Source organism: Manduca sexta, unplaced genomic scaffold (assembly GCF_014839805.1).
Source record: "Manduca sexta isolate Smith_Timp_Sample1 unplaced genomic scaffold, JHU_Msex_v1.0 HiC_scaffold_263, whole genome shotgun sequence".
NCBI classification, from domain to species: domain Eukaryota; kingdom Metazoa; phylum Arthropoda; class Insecta; order Lepidoptera; family Sphingidae; genus Manduca; species Manduca sexta.
In genome coordinates this window covers 7,140-18,598 of record NW_023593613.1, presented here as the reverse complement: position 1 = coordinate 18,598, position 11,459 = coordinate 7,140, and the positions used below count along the sequence as shown (strand labels likewise).

The 11,459-nt window shown below is 37.9% G+C and overlaps 1 protein-coding gene across 1 annotated transcript; it reads right to left on the bottom strand.

Moving 5' to 3' along the window:
• Window positions 1-9,131: 9,131 nt before the first annotated feature.
• On the bottom strand, window positions 9,132-11,005 carry LOC115449651 (innexin inx2). The gene is given in 2 exon segments (XM_030177517.2): window positions 9,132-10,009; window positions 10,012-11,005. Coding segments are annotated over 2 exon segments (1,080 nt in total). The 5' UTR covers window positions 10,957-11,005; the 3' UTR covers window positions 9,132-9,874.
• Window positions 11,006-11,459: the final 454 nt, after the last annotated feature.

Genomic DNA, 11,459 nt, shown 5'->3' with positions numbered 1-11,459 from the left:
CCACTGCAGGCACGGGCCTCCTCTACTACTGAGAGGAATTAGGCCTTACTCCACCACGCTGGCCTAGTGCGGATTGGTAGACTTCACACACCTTCGAAATTCCTATAAGAACTTCTCAGATGTGCAGGTTTCCTCACGATGTTTTCCTTCACCGTTAAAGCGAACGATAATTCACAAAGAATACACATATCATTTTAGAAAAGTCAGAGATGTTTTGTACCTGCGGACATTTGCCCCGACGCCGCAGTCCGTTCCACATCCAACTAGGCTATTGCCGCTTGCACGTTATTGCTAATATGAAAATAAGGGCGCTGTCATAGCTGCTAGTGTCTTAGGCTCGCTTGTCAGAGTAATGAAAATCGGTAAATTCATAATAATTAAGTACTTATTTTAAATAAAATATCCAAGACATATATTTTGTGAATACAATACAATTATCTAAAGATGATATACTAATCTCTCCCAAGTGAGCAAAGCCAAGTAGGAGACCGAGGAGGTTTGTGACAGAGGAGAGTTGTGACAAAGACGATTTCTCAGAACCTCCGACCGTTAGGGAACTGGCTACAGCGCACGATTGTTTCTTTAGAGACACACTACTCGATACTGTGAGCGCCAGTGGCGCACGAGCCAGCGGTTTCGTAAGTACGACGTCCGCATGGAAAAAAACTGAAAAGTAAGTTTTATATCAAAATTTTGATTGTATTTATATCGATACATATTATGTCCAGGTGGATTTGCAATTTTTCTTATATTTTGCGGTTTATGAAGTTTCAAAGCATGGCACTGTATTTTTGTGTTTGGATCTTGTTTCGAAATTAAGCAATATTATTTTGACCAGGTCACGATTTCTGGCACCTAGGAAAGTTGTGACAGCGTGTACAACTCTCCTAGGCTAAGTTCATTTTCTGATTACCTTGTTTTACATGCTATTTGCAATGTTTGTTTTCTATTTACGTGTATAAATTCGTTTGTTTTAATTAATTCTTACACTCTACTTTAATTTAAAGTATGCGATAATTAAAATTCGTCTTTAAAATGATTTTTTTGTTAGGAACTTGTTTGGGTATGCGGTTTAATGTTGAATGCTGAATTATCTATTTCTTGTTTTAGAATGCCGAATAATTACACGCAAAAGACTGATAGGGGCCTCGTAAGTGTCAATATTTATGAATTGGCCTTTGAAGAAGTTGCTAATAAGAGGTCAAAGTCTTCCAAATGCCGCATCCTCTTGCAATCTCAACTACATGTCTTTACATAGGTTTATTAAGAAGAAAAAGGCTTTTCAAGATAATGCAACTGATGTGGCTGCGTCTATGAGTTATGTCAGTCCTACGGTATTTACAGAAGACGGAGAAAATATATTATGCGATTATTTATTGACATGTGCAGCATTCAATGATGGGCTGACAACAAAAGAAACGAGAAGTATTTAAGTATTTTGCCTTTATGTTGGCAAAAAAATGAGAAGGCAGGAGAAGTGTAGCTCAGTACCAGATCAAATGCAAAGTGGGTCCAGTGTCTGAAATGCAGAGGCTTGTCTCACGAAGATGAGTTTCATGAAGACTAGTATGTACTCGTCTTCATCTTTGCTGACATTGTGCCAAAAATCACCCATTAATAACTAATATTTTCACGAGTAATCCTGGTTTTAGTTATCTGATTTTTTGATCATTTTGTACTTTAATGCGAATATGGCGTGTATGGGGGTGTATTTCTGACTGTAAGTATGATGTTGCCGCTGCAACAAATTCTCTTAGAGTAGAAGTAGTGGCTTTAGGACGTGTAAAATTGGAATTGCTTTTTATTAATATTTATTTTGTTCGAAACTTATACTTTTTTATTTTACATCTACGGCTCAAGTAACTTATTGTAAGTGTTATTTCCAAGTAGATGAGTATGTGGTTTCATTTAGTAAAGCGTTGTCAAAATGACCATGTATGTAAATCTACTTGTCTATCAAATATAATCCAGATACACAGCTGTCACAACTTACCTTTGTACCTGTCACAACTTACCTCGGTATTGGAGTTGTGACAAAGGGAGTAGTTTCAGTTTTCATGGATTTTCTCAGAAATCATATACCTTTTATTTACTTTAATGACTGTTTTAAAACGGTAAGGACTGAGCTATAATGAGGCATACAGTTCATAATCGTGGTATATTTCTTTCTTGAGATATGTTCATTTAAGTAAAATTTGTCACAACCTTCCTAGGTCTCCTACCTATGTGGTACCATCTCGGTGCCATAGAACATAATTTTAAATATCGAAGCATCATTAAGGAATTTAAACAACGAACGTAGTACATTAATATTAACAACACATAAAATAAAGTATAAATTGAACTTCAACTGATAAAATTTACGAAGAGAAGACATTTGTTCAGTGAGTTCCGTTATTGTGTTTATAACATTTGCAGCAAGGTCATCATTATCGAAAGGGTCGTAGTATCAAGTCAATAAATTGCTCCGTAAAATGCGGGTACAAATTATCCACGTATGTCTTATCTAGGCCAAATTCATTTGAATCAACAATTGCCTGTGTTCATTTATGCAATCGGCTTGGTTCTATACTTATAGGCGAGGACCAAAAGTCAATCTAAAAATACCTGATTGTTATTTTTCCAAGTTTCTTTATAAAATGATTCTAGTGATATCACATACATATTTGCAATATAAGTAACCTAATATAATGTGCGCATTTGCCACAATTATAGATAATAATACCTAATTAAAAAAGAATGCAAGACGAGAAGAGTAAGTCACAAGTTTGCGGCTAATCGTCATAGATAAATACTTAAAAACCTTTTGCTAGTACCTAGTCTTCAAAAGATATTAAACCCATTAGGCACTCACCGTTCATTCTCAACAATATCGCTCGCCCGATGTGATAGACAATGTAAGTACCTAAGTATATATGTACATACTCTCGCAAGCAGAAATTGTGGGTAAGTATTTATTAAATATTTTGTTGAACTTTACCTATACAAACGATTTTTACTACCTACATACAAATGGGCATAATAAGTCTAAAGATTTAACCGTTTATGAATCATGGGGGGCCACTCTGGCCTTACAAAGCCCCTGCCTCGTATAACGGTATACGAAAGATATTTTGGGATCGAAAACTGCCAGTCACTTATTGGTGGGGTTAAAAATCAGGTTATGTTGTGTTCGTGGAGTCGGTACTCAATAAACATTTGTTGACAATGTTCATAATACTGGCCCATAGATACCAAGTGCGATGCGACTTAAGAGATGTACTACTTGATATTTCCCGGAGATTAATCGACATTATGCCTTTTGTAAAATATAAATAATCTAACATTCTTTATCAGACTTATGAAGTGGAAACATAGTACACAAGGCAGTAAGATCAAAATACTATTTACAGGATTACAAAACATAGCTATATCAAAATGGAACTTATACTGCTGAGGTAATGGAGGCAGTGAGTCAGAAAAAGGCGGTTCTGTTCTATTAAATGGTTTACAATATTATCTTATCGTTCTTACTGCTGTTTATCGAACAAGAAAATGCACTTATAATTTACGATGATATATAAAACTTAGATAGGAAGAAAGTTTGTTTAGTGTGCATTCCAAATCAGTAATAAAAAAATTGCCCGCCTTTGACTGACTGCCTTAACGATTACCACGCAGTATAGTTTAAAAGCTGATAAACATTTTGGGAAGGTGTTTGAGGCAATATAAAAATATATTATTAAAATATTTTCCTAGTTTTTCCGAATACGATACTGAAAACCTGGCTGAAATGTTTAAGACATTTAATTTAAAAAGCAATATTGTTATTGCAAAGATATATTAAAAAAGTCGAAGAAAGTGAACCCTTATATTTAGTCTGCCGTATGTCATTGCTTCTCAGAATTTGATCTTTATTAGCGACACTACGTATGTTGTAATGATGATAGCATTATCAAAAAAGAAAACATATATTAGATGTTGTCTTTTTTGTAAAAAAAATCAACGGAATTTTGTTCTTAGCTAGGAATATTAACTTTTTATAAACTGTCAATAATAAATTAAAAAGACAACAACCTACACTAATGACATGTGAATATAAATTCGAGTTGGAAGTTTTGTAACATGTATCACCGGTTTTGATGCTACTTTCAAAATTATTAGCCAATAAATACTAAATCCTTCGATGGTGGGACATTTTTATTTGGGTCTATGAGCTCAACTATTATGTACAACAAAATGATATAAAATTGAGTAGATATTACCCGTAGGTATTAAGCCAATGAAATACAAATAATACAAATAAAAACATATTTATTTGCACACATCATGCAAAGAAAAGAATGTCTATAATATGTGTGGATGCTGAAATTGAAAAAGACCGAACTTTTTTCAACAATTTTATTATTAATCGTTACACTTTTTATTTTGACGGTTAAAGCGGACTGCATAGAGTCAGTGGCGACTCCGGGAGTGGCCAGACAACCTAGAGGCTCGCGCTTGCAAGGGACACAAAGAAAAAACACAAAGAACTGCTGCCCAGTGTCCCACATTAGGGACGTTACAGTCATATCACTGTGATTTTTACGGCTGTACCTACGTAACCGAATAAGTTTCAGAGGTTATCGAGACCTTGAGGTACTTTCCTAATAATGATTGTAAACGGCTTAAAGATTCCGAAATCAAGCAGCCTTAAGTCTAAATATGCGGATAATCATCAAGCAAATCCTTAATTACCACCATATCCGACGTCCGTGTGCTATTAAATCCAGTGAAATCGTAAAACGACTATAAACGAGATGTAAATGGATGTGCAGCTGTCGACAGTTCTCTAGCGACATTAGATTTATACGACTTGAGTCTATTAATAAATAGCTTGTGTCAATAATATGGTTTATGGCGGAATAAGCGACGGTGATATCTTTCGAGAGCGTTACATTTCGAGGCTTGAAAGGCAATTATATCTAAGCGACAAACAAAACACTTTAGTGTAGAGCGATTTAAAATTTTAAATATGAAAATTCATAATAATTATACTATTTACATTATAAACATATAGGCCAATAATTTTAAAATTGTCAAGCTGCAAAACTTAGATCAAACGCGCAGAAAAATCTGGCAATTCCAAATATTTATATAATGTTTTCGGTATATTTGTCATTTCGATATAATGATTGCCTTTCAAGCGTGAATTTGATCTTTAGCGTGTAGATGAATTAGGTGGGTCGAATCTAGTACAATAATGAAAGGATGTAGTTCTTTTATAAATGTCAGTATGCGCCAAGAAGCCTACAAACTTCTTGGTTGGCACAGCCTGTTAATGCACCTAAACTCGGAACTTGGGCTAAACGCTCTAAATTAGTAAATGTGTTATGTTCCATTATGTCCATTCGCTATGGTACTTTATAAACCAGTACCCCTAGTACGAATTTCCGCGCTATCATAAAGAACGCGCGTGAACACTACGGTGGGTAAATTTATAAATTTCGAAGAAATCACGTAGCCATAGTATATTAAAAATGTTTTGGAAATCGGAGGACGAATTTGTATTTTAATCGACTTCAAATAAGAAGTTTTTATATTTGACCCGTATACACATATACGAATCATATGTTTAAAAGATAATTTTTAGGTCTTTTGAAAATTTTAAATCCATTCAAATATTCCTTCTTAAACTGTCTGTCTAATAGTCTTTGTAGCAAGTTAAAATGATGTGTATTTTAGCAGATGTATGGAAACAACAATTTTAATTGCATTTTGACAATGAAATGACTGAAACAAAATCCAGATTATAAAAAAATTAAACAACCAGAGTCAAGTTTCTAGTTGTTTAATTATTTTATAACTATAGTATATTTTCTAGAAATATATATTTTTACTACTGTGTTATAAATTTTGAATAGATAGCTTCCAAAATACGGTTACCGTGTCGTTTTCCTGGGGAGTACCATAACAGTTATTTACACTACTATAAAGATATCTCGGAACTACTAAACACATTTCAAAATTCATTTACGATTAGAAAGCCCCATACGTTGCTCCTTGAGTAGCATTAATAAAGAGCTTAAGCCATTTTTTAAATTACATATTCCAGGCACAGATCCTAGAGCGAGCGAAGCCAAAGCTACTTTCATCTAATACCTCTTGACATAGTTAAAGCAGGTTGTAATAGTATTTGAAATAGAGCATGCATGTGTTTTGTCAACGCTGCACCAATTGTATGCATTAGAAAAGTAAACAGAACACGATTTGTTTATGCAATCGTCACGTAGATTGCTTTTGTCGAACATATGTGAAATGTGGCTCATATGACGCCCATTGCAATAGGTTAATGCGAAAGAAATTTGATACTCTATTACAAAACATGCTCAGAAGACAGTCCAATATGTCGAGGAACTTTTGAAATTCCTGTTTGACATATCGCTGGCTCATTATTACAAGAATCAATGTTATGTTTCATGTGTTAATTAAATTATAAAATTCTATGTCTTTTCCAGGAACAAATTCATTAAATAAGTAAAAAGAATGAATTATTATATTTTTTTTCCAACATTAAAAATTTTAAACCTCATTTTTCTAATAAACTTAAATACAAATTGACATGGGATATATTGAAATAAATTAAAGTATTCTTATGAGCCTTCCAGTAGTATAGCAGGTAGTTAAAACTTAAAAGATTCGGGTTGCTATGTGAGCTGTCGGGGCTAAGCGACAGACAAAAGTGATTTACTCGCCTCGACGATCTTCAGAGTTTGAAATTAAAACATTAAAAGATATTGAAAGAACAACAAGTGCTGTGAACGCTGCTCCTTAACGTTCTTGCTCTATATATATTTTTAAAGGATATGCCTTCCTATAGACTATCTTATTCAATTAGGTAACCAAATAATTGTTCTGTTTATTCCTTATATAATTTGGGACTTATCGAAAAACAAGTTTATTCACTGATTAAAAATACTAATGGGTAGTCTCATAGAGTAAATATTCTCAAAAAACCACAGATTTATTGAAGAAAAAATGTATTGAAATACATCAATGCAATTCCGATTATTCTATGTTTCTTGTTAGTTAAAAAATAACTAAGTTGAACTCTTTATAGAACTAAGCGCGTTTATAGAGAATTGGCAGGAGGTTCTTAGTCCACAACACTTACCCGCCGTTTGGTACGGTTCTCGGAAGTGATCCATTGTGTGAACATCCTTTTGTTAGTTTACAAACATTTACAAATATAACGCGTTGAGTATTCACCACGCGCGTACAATTAAACTAAGTTTTCTATTATTTTATATTTTTACACTGTGTAGTCAATGTTTTAGGGAGATGATTCCAGGGCAATTCGTGTAGGGTATCAAACTTATGTAATCATATTTCTACAACATATTATTTTAATTTTGGTAGTTTTAATTTTTTTTTATTGCTTTGAATGACGAGACCAGCTTGTCGTTCGCCTGATGGTAAGTGATACGACCACCCATAAACAGTAAAACACCATCCAACACCTAAAATAATAAAGTATTGTTTGGTATTCCACCGCGCTCGCCATCCTGACACATGAAATATTAAGTCTTATTATGTCCAGTAGTTACAGTAGCTATAATGGCCTTCAAACCGGAACATAACAATGACTACACACTGCTGCTTGGCGGCAGAAATAGACATTGCGGTGGTATCTACCCAGGGGGACTCTCACATAAGAGAGACCTACGACCAGTGAAAAAAAATATGTTCGTATTGTGTTTTAATTTCAAAATAAATATATCACTAAAATTGTTGATTCCGTGCATCTCCTCCTATAGTACACATAATTCTAATTTGCAACTAACACTATTAAAGAAACAATTTAATAAGAAATATTTAAAAAAATTAAAAGACCCAAAATTTATTTTTTCGTAAATCATTGCATATTCCACACGTAATTCGTGCGCGGAAAATTTATGTAACAAATGCTCGAGGCCTTCGCTCGGGGGAGGGTCTTAACATAAAATTTCATTAACATATGGAAATCTATTGTAATCAAATCACCGTGCATCACGAGGTTTAATTAGGTATATTATATTAAAAGTATTTATAGTATTTCGAATTATTAATGGATTCAATTTAGTTAATACAGGTTCATTAATAGTAAATAATTAACAATTATGACCATTCGTTTAGGAATTTTAATAAGAAGTTCATATAAGAACGCTTCCTTGATAACTTTATCATAATGAACACATGATTACTTACGTATTTACGTAGTGAGCTTACGCATTATTTATGTTCAAGGTCTAAGAAGCAAGGTCTAAGCTTAGCTTTATTATTTAGTTTCATGAATACCTTAACCATTAAGGCCTTCAAGGCAAGGAATCAAGATTAGAGAAGAGTAAGGAGTTTTTTGGCCATAGGAAATATTATTCACCAAAGAATCACAACAGAATGCTTATGGTTAATTTGTAGCGAGACTGGGAAGATGTCGAGATGGGTCCGAATGACCCATAATTTTGCAGATAAATCATATCAGAACATTGTGACCCTTCCACTTTAAAATTCAACTGATGTTATGGTTACGCTGTGGTGTTGTTAAAAACTATGTTTAGTTTAGATTGTTGTTTGTTGTTCAATTAACAATTTCTTTCTTCTTTAAATTATTTTTGAAACTATAACGCTTCAACTTGTAGGAATGTTATTTGGCGTTTCACCCTGTGATAATGGTTATTATCATCATTAGTCGTTAGTAAACATAATGAAATGTATTACTAGTTCAATAGTATAATGTATTCATCGGTGAATGTAATGTTACGTTGACAAATTACAGCGTGACGTATGTAATTAATTTATTGCCGTTGTGTTGGTATGTGTTGCGTATTACATAGTATGTCACTATTCGTTGTGTAGTGACTAGTCAGTAAGGTTATTGCGTCACAACAATGACAATTTCTTCTACGTTAAGTACCATACTGCCTAGCGCCATCTATTATCACTTATAAATTTTGTGTTTTCGATTGTAACGCACAGATGGCGTTAGTAGTATAACACGGAAGAAGTTCCAAGATCCAGCCGTGATTACGAACAAAGCCAACTTGTTTTATTATCTTAATTTAGTAGTGTGTTGAATCATCATAATGTTATTTTTTAGCGCATAATTGAAGGGAATCGTCAATGAAACAAATGTAAATGTTTTTGTGGCAGTAAATATATTCAGAAAATATGAACAATGTCGACTAAACTTCGTCGATATAAAAAACGTTTCATACACGTGTATTCTATCAAACAGTAAAAATTACAGTATTGTCGAATTCGCTTAATTGATTGCTTAAAATTAATAGGTAGTTTATTGCTTTTTACAATATCGTATCGAGTACAAAATACGATAACAAAGACATCAGTGTTAACTATCTTAACTTAGCAATAAGCCAGCCGTCCACTCGTCCAATCTCGTACACGATATACACTTAATTTAGATTTATAATAATTACATATCACAATGAGATATCCTTCGACGATAATTCACTCGCACACAGACAGTACAGTACAAAACGAAGGCACGAGATCTACCTACTAGCTACGACTATTAGTAAATATGCCCCTATTAACCCTAAATGCGCGCGCGTCCTACGTGACGCGACTCAGTCGAGTGTTGCGTGGAAGAGCCGAGTGCCGGTCGCCGCGCCGCCGCCGCGACCCGCGGGGTTCGAGCCGCGGTGCAGCCGGCGACGGGCCCGCGGCGCGGCGCGGCAGCGTGGCGTCAGGTTAAAGCGGTTCTGGAATACAATGAGCGGTCGAGCTAATGGAATGTCGGCGTGCGGCCGCACGCGGCACGACCGCTCCCGGCGCCCTTTGTGCGCGCTGGCGCTCCCCGCCCGCTCGCCGTGCCGAGCGCGGACACCATGTCCGCTGTTCGCTCGCCCCCTCCTCACTACACAGTGTCCTTCCCTTCAAACTTCTCGGCGAGTTCGCCCATCAACTCTTTGTAGATGAGCGGATCGATGTTCTTGCCGAGCTGGTACAGTACGAACCAGTCTCCGATTTGCAGCTTGCGTGCGACCAGCCTCCCACTTGATCTTGCGGGGCGAGACGGCTGCGAGCGCGCAACAGGTAGAGGCGCACGCGCGGGCCGGCCACCACCGCCGCACGGTACAGCAGCGAGATACCACTCAGGATTGATAGGATCATGAACCAGAACCAGAGGAACACGTAGATTTTCTCGTTAACGATGTTCAGCGGCAACACACACAGTCCGTCGAACTTCTGCACCGTGCCGGAGGGACCGTATTTGTGGAAGGTACACTTGGTCACTTTAGGAAACACGCGCGCCATCGGGTCGACACGCTCCTCGGGCTCCATCTCAGTGAAACTGACCACGTCACTGCCGTACGTGGAGAACTCACCGTCGAGGAAGAAGTCCATGAAGAATATCTGTCCGACTACGTTTATGAAGTTCAAAACCTCACATATGAAAAATCGGAACGCGTAAAAGTTTTGTGTGTTAAGATTCGTGTAGAAGTAATCGACGAGGAGCTTCTTACGGTCCGCTTTGCAATCCTCGCCAACGACCGGACAGTTGAGGTCGAGCACTAACATCTTGATGCGGCCGCCCTCCCAGGTCTTCCACAGGTAGCGCGGCACGTAGAACAGGATCGCTTGGAAGAATAGCACAAAGCACACCCACTGGTAATATTTATGATACTTGACTTCGTCTTGCCCGTCGATGTGCGAGGCGACGCCGGCCTGGACCATGTCTTTGCCGACGCGGCCCACCAGCCGGTTGGGTATGGTGAAGGTGGAGTAGATCCAGCAGTACGTGTCCATGACGGCGAGCGGTATCTCGTCCACGATGCAGTCGATCGGGTCGCCGATATATTGTCGTGACGTGACCAACAGCGAGAACGCGATCAGGATGATCACGGTGGCTTTGTAGTGCAAACGGAACACATTGTTGTCGATGCACACTGAGTCGAGCTTGAGCAGCCCCTTCACGGAGCCGAAAACGTCAAACATGGCGGTCGTGCTAGCCGCAGGCGCGCGGCGCGTCGGTCGCGGTCGAAAATGTCGGTGCGTGCGCTTCGCCCTCGCGTCGAGTGCGGAATGATCGGCAGTGGGGCGCCGCAACAGTCGAGGAGGGCGCAGGCCACGGCGGGGAGCGACGGCGGCGCGCGGGGAAGCGGCTCTCTTTCCTCGCGTCGGATCAACGACACAGCACTGACCCTATTTCTATCTGTTCGTGGCGTCATCTGGTAGCCACGATGGCGTACCCAGGGGCTATGCATCTCGGCGCTCTCGCGGCGACGGCGAGCGATGATAACCGGCCGCTGCGCCACACCACGGCGCGTAATTAGAGGTGTGTGCGGTTACATCACGGCGACAACTGGCGAGACGAGCGACAGCGCCGGCTGACACTGGCGAAGGTTAATGAGGCGTATCCAGGCATCGCTGTTGTGAATCACAAAACTTTCAGATTTTAAGACAATGTTGCACCAAACATAATAGCGATAGTGGTCCGT